Raw genomic sequence first — 20,617 nt, forward strand, 5'->3', positions numbered from 1 at the left:
GAGATTGAGATGAGATCTGGGGAAGGAATTGTTTGCTGTGAGGGGGGTGAGCCCCTGGCCCAGGTTGCCCAGAGCAGCTGTGGCTGCCCCATCCCTGGAGGGGTTCAAGGGCAGGTTGGCCGGGGCTTGGAGCAACCTGGGCTGGTGGGAGGTGTCCCTGCCCAGGGCAGGGGGTGGCACTGGGTGGCCTTTAAGGTCCCTTCCAACGCAAACCGTTCCGTGACTCCATGATAGCAACCGGTGCTTGGCATCCACAGACCAGGGGGGTCTTCGTCTTCTTCCCATAACCCTGCCGTTAACGTGACCCCTCGAGCTGCCTTTCCTCCCGAAGCAGATCACCGGCCGCCAGCGGCCCCAGGGGTGCCGGGGACCGGAAGCAGGAAAAGCCGCTTTCATGTCCTTAACGAGCCCCTAATGAGGATTTCGTGCACAAAGCTAGCCACATGGCTGCCTGGCCCCCTCCCGCCGCGCGGGGCTCTCAGCCTAATCCCCCCAGCTCGTTGCTTTTTTTCTACCGGCATCTTCCTTTCTGTTCCTTTTCGCTCTCATCGGAAGGGCTGGTTTTAATTTCCCCCCCCCCCTTCCTGGTGGGTGGACGGGGGCCCATGACGGACGTGTGGGCACAGGCTGAGGAATGGCAGGCATCCCCCGACATAGCCCAGATGCTTCGGCCTCACGCTCGGCCATCCTTGTGCCTCTCCGAGCTTCCTCCTCGTCTCACCCACCGGCCCTTTCTTCTGCATCTCACGCTCCCCAACTCTTTCATTCCTTTTTTTCCCCTGTCTGGTGCCAGCCGCAGACCCTGCCCGCTTCCTTTCGCATTCATTTTCCCAGCTGTTGTCCCTAAAATAATGCCATAGGGAAGAGCACGTGTGCTTCCAGCCTTGTCCGGCTCACGGGGCTGCCAATGAAAGTGCTCGAGACACTTGCAAATGGGGAAAAAATAAAGGTTTTACTATTATTTTTCCCTTTGCCAAAGCCTTAGCGCCTCTTTTGCATTGCGAGACTGAAAACGGGGGTGGTGGAAGCTGCAGGGCGAGCGTCGGGGAGGCATCGGGGGTGCCTGGGGGCAGCGGGGATGGAGAGGAGAAGCCGGGGTGCTCGGGGAGGTGATGGGACGGTCCCGTTCCCCCAGCGTCCCCACAAAAAGCCGCTCGCTGGGCTCACCAGGAGCCTCCGATCAGAGAAGGAGAGAAGTTTTTAAGTTTTCGAGGCCCAGACGTGTCAGCTGGGCTGACTAACGAACGAATCCGGCCGCGCCGGGAATCCCGGTGGCACTTTTATCTTCTCCCGCGGCTGTGTCTCACCAACCCCGTCCTTTCATTAGGGGAAGCTGAGGGGAGGCTGGCGTGGAGACGAGCTGGCAACACGATTTATAATTCAGAGAAGCGGGTGATTTATACTTTTTTTTTTTTTTTTTTTTCCTCCAAGGCTAAACTGTCATCCTAAGAGGAGTTCGCCGGTACGTTCCCCCTCTCCCCCCCGCAGCAGCGGGGAGACAGTAATTTGTATTTTCTTTTCGTTATCCCTGCGTATCTCCCCTCACCTGCTCCTTTTAAGCCGCCTGGGCTGTAATCCCCTCTCAGCAGCCTTGCCTAAAAAGTGACAGGGAACAACGGCGGCTTATTCTGCAAGCTGCTTTCGTGGCGGGGGCTCTAATGCCCCGTGCTGCTGTTTTACCTTCGCTCCCGCTCTGGGCTTTGTAGCACCGTACCCACCAAATTTTCTTTTTAAGTCGGCTTTGATTTTCTCGGCTTTGTATTTAAAAAAAAAAAAAAAAAAAAAAGAAAAAAAAGTATGGAGTAAGAGAGGGCGGCGCTGGGGATTTGTGAGTGGTTACGGCTGTCAGAGCCTCTCATCCCCTACAGAAGCAGGGTCTGGGTGGAGCGTAGGGAGGAGGATGGTGCTGGGCTTATCAATAAATTATAATAAATACCCACATCTGCTCCAGGGCTTTCCATCTCTGCTTCCCGGAGCACTCTGCAGCAGGAGGAATCATACAGTCGTTGCCCTTGCTCGGTGTGGGGGGGGAATGGATGGGTGAAATGACCATGGATTTGCTTCTCAGGCTTCCCTGGTCGGGCTAAAATGCTAAAATTCTGGGTTTAATTGTTCAGACTTTATTTCCGGAGTGGCTGATGCTGTTTGGAGGTTCCTCACCGCCCATGGCACCGATGATGCTCCTCGTCTGCTGGCACCACGGACGTCTGCGGGGGCCAGGAGGGTCTGCGATGCTCAGCCAGGGGCTTTGGCAAAGCTTTGAGATCCTCCTAGGAACGTTCTTGCAGGGCTTGGGAGGCTGAGGGATGTGTTTGTGGATGGCAGGAGCTTTTGGAGGGTTTGTAGCCGGCCTTTCTGCCAGGAGCATTTGTAAATAACATGCTTGAGATATTTGCGAAGACACTGGGATGACGTGTGAAATGCAGCAATTTATTAAGTCATTGGAATAACTTGGCAGTGGTGGAGCCCGTATCTCCCTATCAGCCTTCACGGGGTGTTTACCACCCCTGGCGCATGGCTTGGAATCGTATTTCTGTACACACGGGGAGAAAAAACCCAGGCAGGACTTCAACATGGGCAAGAAACCCGCTTTTTTCTGAACTCCAGGGGGGAATTTCAGAGCTGCTGGGTTGATAGGGAATTCATACGGAGTAATTCCTTCAGGGGCTGGAGGCAGCTTCTCGCCTCGACCCAGCTCAGGCCGAGGAAGGAGCATCCTTCCCTGCTGGGGCTGGGCTGATCCGGCGTGAAAATTAATCCAGGTGACTCACGGGGGAGCTTGGTTGGCAAAGAGAGATCTTGGATGGCACAGGGAGACCTCGATTGGCACAAGAAGACCTTGGATGGCCCAAGGAGAGCTTGGGTGGCCCAGGGAGACCTTGGATGGCACATGGAGAGCTCGGTGACACAGGGAGAGCTTGGATGGCACAAGACCTCAGATGGCACAGGGAGAGCTCGGATGGCAGAGGGAGACCTTGGATGGCCCAGGGAGAGCTTGGTTGGCACGGAGAGCTTGGTTGGCACAGAGAGCTTGGATGGCCCAGGGAGAGCTTGGATGGCACAAGAAGACCTCGGTTGGCACAGGGAGACCTCGGTTGGCACAACAACCTTGGTTGGCCCAGGGAGACCTCAGTTGGCACAAGAAGACCTTGGTTGGCCCAGGGAGACCTCGGTTGGCTCTCCGTTGGTGTCTTGAAGGAGCCATGGCTGGTCTGGTCCTTCCCACTGGTGCCGGCGGTGCAGAACCACCACACCGGGACAACCTCAGCTGCCACGTGGGGTTTGCCAGCACCTTAGAAATCCCCACGCTGCGGTTGCTGGGGAAAGACTCACAGGGGTGTCAACTTTGCGGCCTTTAAAACCCCTTGAGCATCTCATAGGGGGCGGATCGAGCCCTCCCGTGCGCATCCCTCAACAACCCGTCGCTTATCGCTGATGGAGCCGGGGCTGCGGGGAGGTGGGTTGGAACCAGGGAGACGGCGCGGTGCGTTTTATTAATGGCTGAGCTTCTTCTCCCCCCCATCTCTCTGAAATACAGCGTATAATCTATGCATTAAAAGTCCTTGTGAGACAGTAGTTGCTGTGCCTACACGGTAACAGCCTCTTCAGATCCAGCGCTCTAGCTATTTTATTTTTTTAAAGCGCTGCCGGAGTACAGCGTCCTTCCATTACGGGCTGCAAAATCGCGCCGAGTTGATATTAGGAATCAAGCCTTTTTCCCTTTTTTAAAACCAGATTTGACTTCAAAGCGAAGGGAAACTGTGTCGCTGCTCGGCTTCTGCGTTCTCAGCTGAGCTCAAGGGTTCGCTCTTCCCCTGCGGTCGCGCGTTGGTAAGATGTAAAAATGGCTGCGTGTTAATTCTCCGGTGTCTCGTGGCTCTTTTTAATGTGCCAGCACCGACCGCGGAAGGGCCGAGCGTGTGGGAGAAAGGGCTCAAAAGCTGGTCCGTTGCGGGAAAAAACCGCCGTTGAAAAGCTAGCGTTGGGTACCGGCTCAGCATCTTTGAGGCGTCTTCTCGATACGCGTCTTCTAAGGGTTGAGGGATGTGACGGCCGCAGCCAGGCCACGCTTGGTGGCTTGGTGGCCCTGGAGGGGATGGCCACGGCTCGGCGTTTGGGGCACAGGCTCCCTGCGGAGCGGGGAAAGGAGGATTTCCCAGCTCCGGGCCATCTCCTCCCACGTTTCCCAGCCCGGAGGCACATCGCAGAGGAGCAGCTCCATTCGCCCCCGTGAGCTGCGTCGTGCTCCTGCCCCGCTTTCGGCTGCGATGGGGAGGGGTAAGGGGGCCGTGTGTGTGTTACGGTCTGAGAAACCCACAATTTATTGTCGTTTAGACAACTATTCTCTCACCCGATGAGCCCTCCCCACCCGGGAAGGGGAATTGAGGAAAACCAAGGAACTACGAGGGTTGAGATATAAATAGATTTAATAGCATAAGACTAAATAATTAACATTAATAATACTAAAGAACCAGTGTTGATCCCGATACCAATATGAAATATACAGTAGGGGACAGCCGGTGTGGGACCCTGCGAGGGCTCGGGGCTCCGGCACCGGGGCGAGGAGATCTCAGGGTCACAGGCATCACAGGAGAGAGAGAAAACCCCTCAGCAAACTCTCTGATTTCTACGGAATGTGCCGTTCGTGGTATGAAATAACCCCGTTGGCACCTTGGGCCAAGCGCCCGGGTCTCGCTCCTCCTCATCCCCGCACCTGGCGAGCTCAAAACCACTGAGATCTTGAATCCCGCGTACCGTCGCTGGCGATAAAGTAAATATTTTCACCAGCTCAGACACCAGAGGCTTCTAAAAGGGCAGTTTTCCCAGGCATTAGAAGAGAAGTGAGTCCTGTGTCGCTCCCACCGGAGCAGCGTGCCGTTACCAAACCCGCCCCGTCAAGGATATAACCCAAAAATAAAGCCGGGAGCCGCTGGCCTGACGGGATCCTTCCTTTTTATTGCCGCCTCCTGAAGAATTGGGGGAAATTTCGGCAGAATCTGCCACCGCGAGCTGCTGGCGTTACCTGTGCGCCCTCGGCAAAGAGCGTCTGTGCTTTTATACCCAGGAGACACCCCCCGCCCCCTCCCCAAACCTGGGTACCCCCTTCCCTGCGGTCCGTCCTGCCCGGCCCCATTCCCCCACCCCTCCCAGGGCGTATTTTTTGGGGACTTTATGTAGAGGGAGGAGAGATTTTATAGCAGCCGAGGAGATGGTGAGAGCCCGGAGCTCAGCACAGCCGCGGTGTTTAAATATAATAGGGAGCGGTGTGGGAAGGGGACCATAAAAAGCAATGTCAGGGCAGCCGGGCAGGGTGACGATGCTGGGTGACGCTGGGCGACGCTGGGGCGAGCTCCCTGATGACTTTTGCAGGTTGCTCCCGACGCCACGTCCCGCAATAGTCGCCGTCGGGAGGAGAATATCCCCCGGGGGGGAGCCCAGGAGAGCCGCACAGGGACCGGCCCCGCTCGTCCCCGGCCCGCGGGGACCCCATCCCCCCGTTCGTCGTCTCCCGGCGGGATGCTGGAACGCAAACGCTTGAACAGAAACGCTTAAACACAAATGTTTCCCCTTTTCCCTCCCTTCTGGCGCTTGCCCCTTGCGCATCGGTGAAGCTTTGCCTCCGCACACACCCCCCGGGTCCGGCATATTAACACCCTCCGGGGCGACCACAGCGTCGGAAAAATTAGATTATTTTTCTTTTTAATAGGGGACGGGGTGGCTCTGCAGGGCTTGAGGATGCCCATGGTTTTCTTGGAACCCGGATGCCTCCGTCTTAACCCCGCGCCCGATTCCGTCTAAAGCCAATCAGTCGTAAAGTCAGATGTGTGTTTTTCTTTCTCCTGATGTTTTCTTCTTCCTGACATTTCCTAATGTTTTTCTTTTTCCTAATTTCCCCAGCCTAGATTATAGACGGATTGTTATCTCTTTGTTGGTTTTTTTTGTTTGTTTGTTTAGTTTTGGGGTTTTTTGCCCATTCGAAAGAAAGCAGTTTGCTTGGCGAAAATCATCACCAAGCTGCTTTGTACACATTTTTCACGACCGGTTCCCGGCCTTGCCCCCTTCCCCCCCCAAAAAAAAATAACCCTATGATTTGTGGAGATTAAATTAATATATCCAGAAGTACTGTGACCCGTCTCATACCAACCCAGAGCCCGGCACCGGCGCGGTCCCCACCGCTATAATTTGATTTACTGCAATTTGGGAGACGAGCCGGTTTCTGGCTTTCCCTTCTCCTGTCGCCTTCAAAAATAATTCCCTCTCGTCTCCGCCGTCAGGTGTTCCCGTTTCCACCGTTTGTAACACGTTTTCATCGGACGAATCATCCCGTAAGCCCGCCTAATTGTTGGCCGCTGTTAATCCTTCGGCGTGGGGGTCGGAGCCGGGCAAGCTCTGGGGTTTGCAACCCCCGAAAATCACCCCCCCAAAAAAAGCACTTCGTATTTTGCACTTCAATTTTTGCACTTCATATTTCTTTTTTTGTTTTTTCCGCCCCCCCCCCCCCCGCCCCGCCCCGGACTTTTGATTCACCTCCTCGCCCGGCTCCTTTCCTTTTCCAAACGCGCTGGTGGGGGAATTAACCGCATTAGCTAATTCTATATTTGGGGGGGCGGGGGGAAGTTGTTTATTTTTTTTGCTTTTTGGTTCGCTTTGTGGAGTTAACAGCTTTGTTTTCTGCCGCAGTTTCCGTCCCCCCCCCCCTCCCCCCGTCCCAGCTCCCCGTCCTGGCTCTCCATGTTCTGGAATACAGCAGCTGGAAGAGCCCGGGGCGGCGGTGGGAGGGGGGGGGCAAACTGTTAAAAATAAAGAACTAATGGTAAAAGCAGAAGGGCTGGCAGGAGAACTCAGCAGCAGGTTGGGACCTTCGGAGTACTTTTACCAGGCTTTGCAAAATTGGCTGGGTTGGTTTGGTTTTTTTCTTGTTATTATTTCAAAACACACCCTTGGACACAGGAATCCACCCCAAAAAAAAAATAAAAATACAAAACAACCCAAGCACGTGCTTCTAGTTCCCCTCTCAAACCCCGCACCCTGGCAAGGCTTTGGAAAAAAAAGCTTTATATATATCGCTTCGTATTTTCTTCCGGTCTCCTGGAAGATGGCGGTGAAAGCGTCGGTGTTCGCCACAGGCTTGGTTTAAACCCCTGCGGGTTTTTGCCGCGCATCCGGAATTATTCGGGGCGCTTTCGGCTGGGAGATCGTCTCGGAATCTGCGTCCCACCCCCCCCCCACCCCCCCCCCCAAAAAAAAAAATTAAAAAATTTCCCTTTTCATCCTTTCCCCAGGTTTAGCAGCGTTTTTCCCAGCTTGAACATGGCGGTGAAGAGACGGGAGCAGACGCTGCAGGACTACAAGCGCCTGCAGTCCAAGGTGGAGAAATACGAGGAGAAGGAGAGGACCGGCCCCGTCCTCGCCAAGTTACACCAGGTACCCAGACGCTCCCGGACCCAAAAACCCGAGCAGAGCCAGCGGGAAAACTGGGGAAGAGCTTTTTCCCCCCCCCACCCCGCCTAGGATTTCACATCCATGCCGAGCCCCTCCGTGAAATAAAAACATTGGGGAAGGGTGTAAAAGCGCCGCGCAGGGCGCTCGGTAACGGCAATGCGAGTTCGGGCGCTCGAGCGAAGGGGAAAAAAAAGCCAGTTTTCCGAAATCGAATGGGATAAAAGCCGCGGGATTTCATCCCCCACCGCCTCCCCCCCCCACCCCCCCACCCCGACCTCCGCATCTTGGGTGGGAAAAGGGGAAGATCAGAGCGATTCGAGGCTTTCTGTTTGCCACCTGTTGCCGAAATTCGTCTTGGAAAATTGCAGTAATTGGTTAGCAGGAAGCTTCGCCAGATTCTTTTCTCTCTCCCAAATTTTAGCAAAATTATGATGGGTTTATTTATTCATTTATTTATTTATTTATTTTTAATTAAATCTACACCAGCGTTTCTCCTCAAATCTGTCGCTCCTGCAGAACCTTGCTTGATCCCCGAAGGAGCAGTTGACTTTCTCGGCGTCAAAGAACGTGTATTTTCTGCTGGCTTTCCATCACAAAAAAGGAAGTTTTGTGTTAAAGAACAGCCCTATCAGCCTTAACAAAAGAAACCCCCGATTTAATAGTAAGCAGCTTATTTCGCTTAGCCTCGGTGACTAAAGCTGGGGCTGGAAAAATGGGAATGCTTTTGTCCTGGTGATTAAGCAGGTTTTAGTTATTTAATATTTATTTTTTTTCCCCCCTTAATGAACTTCTGTGTGATCTAATTCTCGCCCCGCAAAATAAACGCCCGCGGGAGCCTTAAAGAATCCTTTAAGGCATCAGAGAGATCCACAGATTTGATGGGAAATAGCCTAATCTCATCCGGGTATTTTTATTGAGCGGCAAATTTGCGTCTTCCCTTTCAGAGCTTTTTTTTTTTCTCAAAGTCTTCTGCTCTTTGGGGCCCCCACCTGAACTCCACCCCAGGCCCCGTGGCAGACGACGAATTTGCTCGTTTTCCTCTCAGATCTACTGAAGCCTGATATTATTTCAGGTTTTGTTCGTCCCATCCCTCCGGCGCCTTGTCCCGGGGAGCGGGTCCGGCGCCGCGGCTGGGCTGGGCTGGGCTGGCCGGTTTTCTCCCCCCCTCCCGTCGGAATGGCACCGGGATTAAGTGGCAGACTTGAACCCGTCTAATATTTCACAGCCCACCCCCTCCTGCCCTTTTCCACACCATCTCAGAGACATTTCCCTTTCTCCCCACGCTTCTGTTTAAAGAAGCCAGTTGGATGCGCTGAGCTGAAGGTCATGGGCAAAAATGACGGTGGGGGCAGGATCCTCTGGCGACGCTCTTGGGAATCGCAGGGCGAGGGGACACGGACGTGGATGGGGATGTTCTCCAGCCTGGCTGAGCTTTGGGGTTGCTTTTTTTTTCCCTGTTCTCCTGAGGGAGAGAAGACCAGCTGGCTCGTGATCTCTGCAGCAGCCTCTCTAGGTGTCCCGTGGCTTTCCCCATGGTCCAGGGTCAGAGTTTGGGTCCCACCAGGCTCCGCTAGTTGGTCACTTGGGTCCCGCCAAGCTCCGTTAGCTTGTCACTTGGTTCCCACCAGGCTCCATTGGATGGTCACATAGGTCCCACCAGGTTCCATTAGCTGGTCACTTAGGTCCCACCAGGCTCCACTGGATGGTCATATAGGTCCCACCAGGTTCCATTAGCTGGTCATTTAGGTCCTACCAGGCTCCATTAGCTGCTCACTTGAGTCCCACCAGGCTCCGTTGGATGGTCGCGTGGGCCCCACCAGGCTCCATTGGATGATCATTGGATGGTCATATAGGTCCCCCCAGGCTCTGTTAGCTGGTCACTTGGGTCCCCCCAGGCTCCATTAGCTGGTCACTTGGGTCCCACCAAGCTCCATTGGATGGTCATATAGGTCCCACCAGGTTCCATTGGCTGGTCACTCGGGTCTCACCAGGCTCTGTTGAATTGTCGCATGGGTCCCACCAGGTTCCATTAGCTGGTCGCTTGGGTCCCACCAGGCTCCATTGGATGGTCCTGTAGGTCTCACCAGGTTCCATTAACTGGTCACGTGGTCCCACCAGACTCCGTTAGCCGGTCACGGGTTGTCCTCGGGTCAAAGCAGAGCAGTCTGCCGGCCTGGGGTGGCCTCTGTGCAGGTCTGCCCAAGGGAAGGGTGTTTTCCCAGATGTCTGACCCCCCCAATCCTCTCTCCTTTCCCAGGCCCGTGAAGAGCTGAGGCCGGTGAAGGAGGACTTCGAAGCCAAAAACAAGCAGCTCCTGGAGGAAATGCCCAAGTTTTACAGCAGCCGCATCGATTACTTCAAACCCAGCTTTGAGTCGCTGGTCCGGGCGCAGGTGAGATGCTGTCCCCTGTCTACCAGCTGTCCCTTTGGTGGGCATCCTCCCTGCAGAGCATCCGGCGTCCTACAGGGGGGTGGATTCCTCTTGGAGCCAGGCACCTTCTCGAGCTGCGTGTTAGGTAACGCGCGGCCATCCTCTGCCCAAACGTCGTTAATTCCAGCGATTTAATTACGGAGCGGTGAGAAGGCACGGGGAGCAGTGGTGGGGTGGATGGTGGGACACTGGGAAGGTGATGGTTGGACCTTGTCCTGGCAGAAGGGCAGGTTGGCATCTGCTGGTACCTGCGGTGATGCGGTGCTGGCGGTCGAGTAGGAAGGACCGCCAGGAGCCCGCTCGAATTGCCGGCCTCCGGCTTCCTTCCGTGCCCCGCTGCCGCTCCTCCTCCCGTCTTCCTCCTCCTCTCGCCCTTTCCTTGCGGCTGGAGAGGCAAATTGTGGGCATCTCATTTAGCTTTGAACTTCTGCCATCGTCGTGCCCTGCATCCCGGGGGGGGTCCAGCGCCAGGAGGTGGGCGAAACCCCACCGTGGGCGTTATTTTTCCTTACGTTTTGGGGTTTTGGTTTTTTGGTTTTTTGTTTTTTGTTTTTTTTTTTTTCGGAAGGGAAGGCGCTGGAGCCACCCAGGTGCGGCGGGGCGGCTGCAAGGTGGTGCAGAGAGCACATTTCTCATCTCACCTCCGACTTGGTGGTGGTGGCGGGGGGTGGGGGGGGGTGGGGGGTGGAAAAAAGGCTCTCCGCAGAGCTGCCAGCAAGTTGTCTGCAGGCTGATTCACCTACCAGATGGTGCCGATGCACCCTGCCGCCGGCTGGGTGGGTGCTGGGGATGCTGTTCTCGCTGTTCCCTTAGCAATCGGGGGCGCGCGGGGGGCTCCCTCTTCCAGCCATCCCAACCAGACTCCCTGGAGCCACCGCAAAAATCTCGCCGCCCCCCCCTCTTTTCCCCCCCCCAGGCTTTGCAAACCCTCTCCGGCCGCTGGCTGTGGGTGGGTCGTTTGGCCGAGACCTTGAAACCCGAATGCCGCCTGTCCCGGCCGGCGGTTTCCTTAGAGAGCGGCTTTGCCCCCCTGTCCTTGGCCACCGTGTCCCTCGCTCGGCTCCTGCTGGCTCCCGGCTGCCAGCTGGCTCCTGCCGCGGCTCGTCGGGAGCAGCGCCGGGGGGGAGCGATGTCTCTTCTCCATGTCTCTTCTCTGTTACTCTTTGAATTAGAGGCGATAGGACCAGAGGAGACGGCCTGAAGTTGCACCGGGGGAGGTTTAGGGTGGATATCAGGAAAAATGTCTTCGCCCAAAGGGTTGTCAAACATCGGAACAGGCCGCCCAGGGCAATGATGGAATTGCCATCCCTGGAGGGATTTAAAAGCCGGGCAGACGTGGTGCTGAGGGACATGGGTCAGTGGTGGCTTGGGCAGCGTTGGGTTGATGGTTGGACTCGATGATCTGAAAGGTCTTTTCCAACCTGGACCCTTCTATAAAGAGCTGGGTGCATGGGAGATGCGAGCACGGAGCAGCGGGGGGCTGGTTGCCGGGGCTGGTTGCCATTCTTAGCCTCTTCTTCCTTGGGAGAACGGGGAATGTTCTCCATTCATACCCTCTTCTTCCTTGGGGAATCCTCGATTTTGTTTCTTGGCCGGCTGCCCCGCTTCTCTTCAGGTGTGGATTTTTTTTCGGAAAGGCTGGCCCAACCTTGTTGTTTAATACCCGAGAGGCGGCGGCGTAACAAAGCTGATGCGCCTCCCGTAGGCTAGACGAGAGCTGGTCCCAGATGGATGCTAAAGCGTGTCGCATCCCGCCCTCCCCGCCTACCTGGATGGGAGCTGCATCCCTCTTCCCCAGCGCTGGCTGCATCCTTCTACCCCCGGGGAGGGACGCACCGGCTCGGCGTTCCCCTAAGGAATGACTCGTTTGTGCCCGGGCTGGGCTCGGGGTGTCCCGTGGTCCCCCCCAGCGCCGTTCAGGAGCTCTTGCCCGGTGGCTACGTGGCGTCTCCCCCGGCGCAGGTGGCTGAAATGAAAAAGAAAAAGGGAAGTGACTTGCCCAAGGTAACGTAATGAGTCAGTGGCGAGCCGGGAATAGCACCCGCGAGCCCTGACTCACCGCCGCGGCTGCTCACCTGCAGGCACCGGGGCAGGGGGAGCGATGCCGGCACCATCCCCGTCCCCATCCCAACGTCCCGGCGGTGAGCGGGCGATGGGAGGCACGGGAATGGGGGACGGGCTGTGCCAGCCCCATTCATCCCGCCGCTGTTTCCCCGGTTCTCTCTTCCCTCCGTGCCTCGTTGAGCTTATTTAGCGTCTCGGGGGGTTCCACATTAGCGGAATTCCGATTTTCAGCCTCTTCTGCGGGTACCCGGAGGAGCCATGGGTTGGCCAACGGGGCTGGAGCGCGCATCCCTCGAGGGAAGGGACGGATAGGGACTGGGATGCTGGGATCAGCTCTGCGCTTGGGTGGCACCGTGCCGGGGGCCGTGACTTGTCCCTGGGTCAAACCCACCGTTCGAAGGCGGCCCTGCGTGCAAAACCGTGTCGTTTTTCCCTTTTTTTTTTTGGCCCTGGAGAAAACAGAGGGGGTTAAAGTGAGACAAGCGTGTGACAAGTGGCACCGGCCAGCGGCCACCTTGGTGGGAAGAAGCCGTGGCATGGCAAAAGGGAAGGATCCCGCTTCAAACCGGCTCCGGAGCAGCAGCTTTTATGGCTTTGACCCAACGAGACCCTCCAAGACCTTCTGGCCGGGCGGCTGGGTTCCCATGGCACGGCTTGGCCGCCGGCCCCGCTGCCGGGTGTCTCCTGACGGCGTGACATGCCCCGGGCTCGCAGGGACTGTAACATTCAACACCAAATGCTTCTGTCCACCCACGTGCCTTGGGCCAAGCCAACAGAGGCAAATATTTCCCTGGCTGGGGACTTTGAAGTGGCCACATGAAGATGAAAGGGGGAGATTTGGAGCTCCGTCGCCGCTGCGAGCGCGCGAACGCTTCCTTCCCTCTTTGCGCTTTTGTTTTTTCCAGCTAGAAAACGCGATGCTCCCCTGGTTTTTAAGGAAATGGCGGGGGGGGGGGGAAACCAAACGGTCCAGCCCTGGCAGTGACTCTTGTTTTGTGTAGGGCTGACATAAACACAACCTGCTGCCGCCCGGCTGGGGCATTGTAAACGCGATCTATAGAAAATCGGGAGAACACGGTGTCCCGAAACAGAATTAGTTCAAGACAGGTGGACTCGGGGGCCCTTGGCTCGCTCTCAAAGGCGAGTTGGGGATGGGATTTGATGGGATGGGGGACGGAGCGTATGGTATCCATAGCTGGAAAAGTACTGAGCTGCAGGCACCGGGGGTCCGTCCCCCCCCGCCACTGCTGGGGCTGTCGGTGCCCGTCGGTCTGGGGTGCATCCCACCCACCCCCATAGACACGGTGATGGTTTTCACCCGTGTTTCAAGGGGAGAAAAGCCCTGGGGGGGCCCAATGCCCGTGGGATCTCGTTGATAAAGCGCGGGAGACTGGGATGGCGGTGCTTGCTGGCGCCCCAGCTGCCTGCCGACTGGTTAGGCACTGGGTCCTGCTGGGGGAGAGGAGCATCCCCAAGGAGACCCGCCGGGCCCCGGCGTCTCCCGCGGGAAGGGCTCCGTGGCTGCGGCTCGTGGGCGGTGGAAGGGGGGGCAGCGAGCGAAATATTTGCTCTGCTTTGCCCGTTCAATACGGCGGAGATGCTGCCGTGGATGCTGGCATGCCCGGGGCGCGGGGAGGGGGCAGTCCTGGGGTGGGGGGGTTCGGGGGGGGGGGGCAGCAGCTCCCATGGCTGCCCTGCCATCCCGGGGAGACTGGTTTCAAGGTGCCGGTGCCTTTTCTGTGACAGAATTGGCCGTGCCACTTGGCCATGCGGCAAAGAACCGAACCCATCCGATGGCGGGCTGGGGACAAGGGACACGGGGGGGCTGCTCCGGAGCTCCGGTGCCAGGTTTGGCATCCGGGGACCGTGCTGACCCAGGGATTATGGCGGCGGGGGGTGGGGGGTGGTTTTGGCATTCTCAGCTCAGGGCAGCATCTCTTGCCGGCGTGGGACCGGGGTTGCAGCCGGCGGGGAGGAGCGGGGTGAGCCGGTTGCGGGGCCGTGGTTTGGTGGAGGGGGCTGCAATGGGGTGGTTGGCGGGGGTGGGGGGGGGAGGAGGGTGTTCATGCCCCCCATGCCAGCCCGCTCGGCCCTGCCGCCGCCGAGCGGGGTTCGTTAGTCACTGTGTAAATGAGCATTGCTGCTGAATCACCCGGCGCCCGCTGCGTGGGGAGCCCCAGCCCCGGAGCAGCCCCCGCTGCACCCCGGTACCCAGGAGGGGGGAGGAGGGGGGGGGGAATGGAGGCAGCTGGCAAAGGCACTCGGGTCCCCAGCATCTCCCCTCGGCCCTGCCCAAAATAAGCATCATTTTTGAGCAAGATTAGGGGAGCCGGTCTCCATGGAGACTGTGCGTGTCTCCACGCTGGCGCTGCTGGAGATGCCGGGCCCCCCCCCGCCAGCCTCGCCTGTGCCCTTCTGTGAAATGGGGGCAACGCCGGCACCGTCCAGCAACGCTTCCCCCTCCGAGCTGGGGGGAATGCCCAGGCATGGCATCCCCATCGCCCTCCTCCCGCGGGGCACCGCAGCTCTCCAAAATTGAGAGGGGTGGGGGGGGTCCTGACTCTGCCACCCTCCCCGCAGCGCCGGGGGCTCTCCTTCGCTGCCAGCGCCCGCTGGCCACCCCGGCTCTCCTTTGGCAAGCCCGGTGCCATCTGCCTGCGCTTGACCCACCGGCTCCCACTCCAGCAAGCGTCGCCGGCTCGCTGCCGGAGTTAATTGGCGGTGCTAATTAGCACGTTATTAAAACACCCCCTCCCCCTTGGTTCGTGGCGCTGCCAGGCGTTGCTGCTCGCCACCCTCGCCGTGCCCCTGCCCGGGGAGCCGAGACCTGTTGCGGTGCCTGGTGGCACCAGGTAGGTTTGCCCCGGTGCCGGTGACGCCGGGGCGGGGGACGGGCAAGGGACACCGGGCTGTGGCACGGGGCCCGCGGCTGCGCGGCGGCGCTGGGCGCCGGCGGCGGCCCCCCGTGCGCGCAGCTCCCCAGATGGGAAGCGAGCAGAGAAGGGCAGCGCGTTATTAAAATGTGTTGAGTTGTAATAATCTCAGGGGGTGGCATTAACACATGGGAGGAAGCTATTTTAGAAACAGAAATGCTAAGGCGAGGGGCTGGCTCGGGCAGCGCCGCACCTCTTGGTGGGGAAGGAGACCACCCCCCAGCTCCAATCGCCCCCATCTTTCTTCCCCCCCACCCCCCCCCCCCCATCCTCCCCAGGTTGTCTACTACACGGAGATGCACAAGATTTTTGGGGACCTGACGGCGCAGATCGACCGGCCCGGCTTGAGCGACGAGCAGCGGGAGCGGGAGAACGACGCCAAGCTGAGCGAGCTGCGGGCTTTGTCCATCGTGGCCGACGACTGAGCGCCGCGGCGGGGGGGTCGGTGATGGGGAAGGGGCTGGGCATCCCCCCCCTGCCCCCCGGCTCCCGCAGCCAGGCCGCTCCCCACCTCCTCCCTCCCAGGGATGGACTCGGGGGGTGGGGGGGCTTTAGCCGCTGGCAGCTCCCTTTGCCCCCGTGGCTTTGCCATCCTGCCGGGACACGGTATTGCCTGGGGGGGGCACAGCAGGGCTCACCGCCCCACAAGCCAGGTCGGGATCGGGCCCAGGCTCCTTGCCTTTCTGGCAGGACGACTGAATCGCTCCCCCGGCTGCTGCTGGACTGTTCATTTTGTGCCTTAGGAGCCCAATATCCCCCCCACCTCCCCCGGGGGAGGGTAAATCATTCCAATCCCGTTCTTTGGGGCGTCGGGAGCGGGGGATGCATCCCGCACGGAGCGTCACGGGACGCCGCGCTCTCAATCCGCCCCGTTTTAAGCAGGAAGGGCGCAAAGTGCCTCTGCCCCATAGCTGGGAGGGTGCATATCGGGCTGGGGGGGGGGGGGGGTGTGCATATCTGGCTGGGGGGGTGCACATCTGGCCGGGGGGTCCACAGCTGCCCAGCGATGGGTGCTTGGGTGCCCCGCGCGGGCTATGGGGGAGCCCAGAGCGGACGGTGGGGGGATGCCAAAGGGAAATGCAGCCCAGCCGGGAGCAAACCCGGGGAAAACTTGGCGGGGGGGGTGGGGAGTGGACCGTAGACCCCCCCCCACCGCTCGGTCCCCGGGCGGGGGGGACAGGGGGGCTCCGTTGCTCTTCTGCAATAAAGTTTTTGGCAGCCCGGGGTCCGTGTGCTGGAGCGCGGTGCCAGGGCCGGGCTGCTGCCGCCCTCTGCCGCCGCCTGCCAGCACTGCCGCTCCGGAGGGGGGGGACACCAAGGAGGGGACACCCCCCCCCCGCCCCCCCCGCCCGGGGCTGGCATGGCCAGAACCCTGCTGGTTGGGAGGGGTGGTCTTAAGAGAGGTATGAGGGGGCTGGAGGGGGTGGGAAAGAGACAAATTGGCGTTTAACAGCCCCTGAAGGGACGCAGAAAGGGAACGGCTTCTGCGGAGCCACCAATGGGACCTGGTGGCCAAGAAGGCCAGGGGTCTCCTGGGGGGGCATTAAGATCACAGACTCCCAGAGCGGCCGGGGTGGGAAGGGACCTCTGGAGATCACCCTGTCCCACCCCCGGCCAGAGCAGGGTCACCCAGAGCAGGTGGCACAGGGACGCCTCCAGGCGGGGTTGGGATGTCTCCAGAGACGGAGACTCCCCCACCTCTCTGGGCAGCCTGTGCCAGGGCTCTGCCACCCTCACAGCACAGAAGTTCCTCCTCGTCTTGAGATGGAACTTCCCACGGTCACGTTTGTGCCCGTTACCCCTTGTCCTGTCCCCGGGCACCACTGAGAAGAGCCTGGCCCCGTCCTCCTGACACCCCCCTTGAAGTATTGATCAGCGTTGATAAGATCCCCCCTCAGTCGGCTTTTTTCCAGGCTGAAGAGCCCCAAATCCCTCAGCCTTTCCCCATCAGAGAGATGTTCCAGTCCCCTCATCCTCTTGGTGGCCCTTTGCTGTCCCCTCTCCAGCCGTTCCCTGCCCTTCTGGAACCGGGGAGCCCAGAACTGGACCCAGGGCTCCAGATGGGGCCTCCCTGGGGCAGAGCCGAGGGGGGGGATGACCTCCCTCCACCTGCTGGCCACGCTCTTCTGGATGGGGGACGCGGGGGCACACACGGGCTGTGCCCGAGGTCGCCCCCACCCCGCCTCCCGAATTCAGCCCCTTTCCCGAATTCACCCCCCCGGGACTACCGCCCCCCGTCCCGGTCCGCCCCCCCCCCCCCCCCAACCCCCGTGAATTCGGGGTCCCCCCCCCACCCCGGGCTGGCAACGGCCCCTCCGCGGAGCCGGGGGGGGGGAGGGAGGGCACAAAGGCTGTCGCTTCCCCCCCGGAGGGTGCCGGGGAGCGGGACCGGGGGGACGACGGCAAAGAGCGACACCCCCCCGGAGGGTGCCGGGGGGGGAAACACAAGGAACGAACCCCCGGAGGGTGCCGGGGGGGACGACAAGAAGTGATCCCCCCCCTCGGAGGGTGCCAGGTTGCGGAGGACACAAGGAGTGACCCCCCCGGAGGGTGCCGGGGAGGGAAACCCAAGGAGTGACCCCCCCGGAGGGTGCCGGGGGGACACACAAAAGCTGGCACCCCCCCCCCGGAGGGTGCCGGGGAGAGGGACCGGGAGGGGACAAAGAGTGACACCCCCCCAGAGGGTGCCGGGGGGGAAACACAAGGAATGACTCCCCCGGAGGGTGCCGGGGGGGGGCACGAAGGGTGACACACACACCCCCCCGGGGGCGGGGTCGGCGCAATCGGGACCCAACGGCCCCCAGCTGGGGGGGGCGGGCCCCCCCCCCCGGGCACAGCTGTGCCCCATCGCGGGTCTGGGCACGGCCCCCCCCCCGCGGCCTCTTAAACCGCCGGGGGGGCTGCTGGGAGCCACTGGGGACTGCTGGGAGGTCTCGGGTGGCGACTGGGAGCTCGTTGCTGCTTGCTGGGGGCTCCTGGGTGTCTACTGGGAGCGACGGGGGGGCTCTCTGCTGCCTGCTGGGAGCCACTGGGTGCTTACTGGGAGCAATGGGGTGCTAGCTGTTGCCTGCTGGGAGCTACTGGGGGCTTGCTGCTGCCTACTGGGAGCAGTGGGGGGGCTAGCTGCTGCCTGTTGGGAGCTACTGGGGGCTACTGGGAGTCGACTGGGAGCTTGCCGCTGCCAACTGGGTGCCTGCTGGGAGCAACGTGGGGGGGCCAACTGCTGCCTGCTGGGAGTCGACTGGGAGCCACTGGGTGTTTACTGGGGGCAATGGGGGGGCTAACTGTTGCCTGCTAGGAGCTCCTGGAGGCTTGCCGCTGCCGACTGGGAGCAACTGGGAGCTTGCCGCTGCCTGCTGGGAGTCGACTGGGAGCAACTGGGAGCTTGCCGCTGCCTACTGGGAGCAACTGGGAGCTTGCCGCTGCCTACTGGGAGTCGACTGGGAGCAACTGGGAGCTTGCCGCTGCCGACTGGGAGCAATGGGGGCCTCTGTTGAGAGCTACTGGGGGCGGCTAGGAGCTACTGGGAGCTTGCTGCTGCCTACTGGGAGTCAACTGGGAGCAACTGGGAGCTTGCCACTGCCTCCTGGGAGCAATGGGGGCCTCTGTTGAGAGCTACTGGGGGCGGCTAGGAGCTACTGGGAGCTTGCCGCTGCCTACTGGGAGTCAACTGGGAGCAACTGGGAGCTTGCCACTGCCTCCTGGGAGCAATGGGGGCCTCTGTTGAGAGCTACTGGGGGCGGCTAGGAGCTACTGGGAGCGACTGGGTGCTTACTGGGAGCAATGGGGGGCTAGCTGTTGCCCACTGGGAGCTTGCCGGTGCCTACTGGGAGCGGTGGGGGGGCTAGCTGTAGCCCACCGGGAGTTCCTGGGAGCTTGGTGGTGGCTACTGGCAGCAACTGGGTGCCGACTGGGAGCTACTGGGGTCGCCCCCCCGTTGCTGGTGCCTACTGGCAGCAACTGGGTGCCGACTGGGAGCTACTGGGGTCGCCCCCCCGCTGCTGGTGCCTACTGGGAGCCCTGGGGTGGGGCCGGACCCCCGCAGCCTGGGTGCTACCCCCCCTCGATCAGGTGCTGCCCTTGGGGTGATTTTTCTGCCCCCCCCGGGGGTGGGTCCCTGGGTGCCCCCCATGCTGGGTGCGGGAGGGGGGGGTCTCTCTGCAGGTCCTGGGACCGGCCTCCCCCCCGGCGCCGGGGGTGGGGGACAGGAGGGAGCCCCACAGGGTAAGGAATGGCTGGGGGAGTGGTCTGGGGGGGCCCTGAATTGGGCGCCCCATCCAGGACAGCACTGGGGGGTGTGTGTGTGTGTCTTGGCTTTGTCGTGGGGTTGTGGAGGGGTCCTGGGTGCGCCTCCCCCCCCCGCCCCCCCCAGTGCTGTCCCCGGGGGGTGTTTGTCTCTGTCCTGAGGTTGTGGGGGGGTCCTGGGTGACACCCCCCCCCCGCCCAATGCTGTGTCTTTATTCCAGGCTGGAGGGTCGGTGCCGAGGGCTCTGCTGGAGGACGCAGCGATGGAGCGGGGTGAGATGGGGGGGTGAGGTACAGCTGCCTCCCCCCGGGCTGGGGGGGCCTCTGCCCTTCCTGAGGGGGTGCTGGGGGTGGGGGGGTTATGTTCTCTCATCTCTTTTTCTTCTCCCCCCCCAGGCCCTGGAGCAGCCGCCAGGATGGAGCTGAGCCCTGGAGCGTGGAGAGAAGTGGGTTGAGACCCCCCCAGAGGCCCTTTTTGGGGTGGGGGGCCGGGTGCCGCACCCTGGGTCCCCCAGCCCCCCCCCCAAAGCTTGCTGGGTGAAGCTGCTGTGCTTTGAACCCAGGGCTGCGCTGCCTGGTGGGGGCTGCCCTGGGTGCGAGCCCCCCCATGCTGGGTGCAGGGAGGCTCCAGGCACCCAGTGAGGGTTTGGGGTTTTTATTTTATTTTCCAGGTGTTTGTGCTGGAGCAGCAGCAGCAGGGGCGGTGTGCCATTGTCCATGCAGGTGTGCGGGGTGCAGTCCTGGGCCCCCCCCCGAGGGTGGTGGTGGTGGGGGGGGGGGTCCTGAGAAGGTGATGGTGGCCAACGGGGTGGGCTTGAGGGTGCTGTGGTGGCTGTAGCGGAGTTGGACGTGCAGTTTTCCGCTGTGGGATGTTGGGGATCCACTTGATGGTGAAGGGGGGGCCTCCTTCTGCGCTGGGGAGGTGTTTCTTGGGGGGGGGGGATTAATTATTGCATGGGGAATTATATTTTCCAGTGAGGTCTGGTTGGGGAAAAGTGGCTTTTTAGGGGACTGGCGGCTGAAGCGGCGCCACCGTTGCCTTTCCAGCCAGCTCTGGGTGGGGGGGTTTGAAGGTGTGTGTGTTTTGTAGCCCCCCCCGCAGGATTATTTTGTCGGAGGAGCGGCCCTTTCTGTGGAAATGGGGAAGTTTGAGGAGTTTTCTGTGTGGGACGGCCGCTCTGCCTCTTGCTGGTGCGGGGCTCGGTACTGTGTTGTTTGTTGTTAATGAAGTGAATGCTTGAGCGTTACCCTCTGTGAGGTGTTTATCTCTGACTCCTGGGGGTGGTGTTGTTGCCCCCCCAAGGGGGGGGCACTGGCTTGCGGGCGCCTCAAGCCCCACATCCCCCCTGGCAGCAGGGCTCCTGTGTTTAATAGGGTTTTTTTTGGGGGTGGTAGAGGGGTTTTTGTCTTGCAGGTGCCTGGAGGAGGAGCAGCAGAGGGTGGGGGGCGAATCCCCCCCCCGTGGCAGGGGGCTGTTGTGTGTGGCCAAAGCTATCTCAAG

The 20,617-nt window shown here is 60.3% G+C and overlaps 1 protein-coding gene and 1 long non-coding RNA gene across 2 annotated transcripts in view; both read left to right on the plus strand.

Moving 5' to 3' along the window:
- The window catches only part of BIN3 (bridging integrator 3), a 45,819-nt gene extending 29,590 nt beyond the window's left edge, over positions 1-16,229 (plus strand). Inside the window, exons 7-9 of the mRNA XM_074563932.1 lie at positions 7,284-7,425; positions 9,701-9,835; positions 15,150-16,229. Of these exons, the coding sequence (XP_074420033.1) occupies positions 7,284-7,425; positions 9,701-9,835; positions 15,150-15,296 (424 nt within the window). The 3' untranslated portion in view covers positions 15,297-16,229. The remainder of the gene's footprint in view (positions 1-7,283; positions 7,426-9,700; positions 9,836-15,149) is intronic.
- Positions 16,230-16,235: 6 nt separating this feature from the next.
- LOC141733503 (uncharacterized) lies at positions 16,236-20,617 on the plus strand. Its single transcript, XR_012584313.1, has 3 exons — positions 16,236-19,389; positions 19,513-19,562; positions 19,788-20,617. It is a non-coding gene; the product is annotated as an uncharacterized LOC141733503 (long non-coding RNA).

The sequence above is a fragment of the Larus michahellis genome, chromosome 20 (genome assembly GCF_964199755.1).
Source record: "Larus michahellis chromosome 20, bLarMic1.1, whole genome shotgun sequence".
In the NCBI taxonomy this organism is placed as follows: domain Eukaryota; kingdom Metazoa; phylum Chordata; class Aves; order Charadriiformes; family Laridae; genus Larus; species Larus michahellis.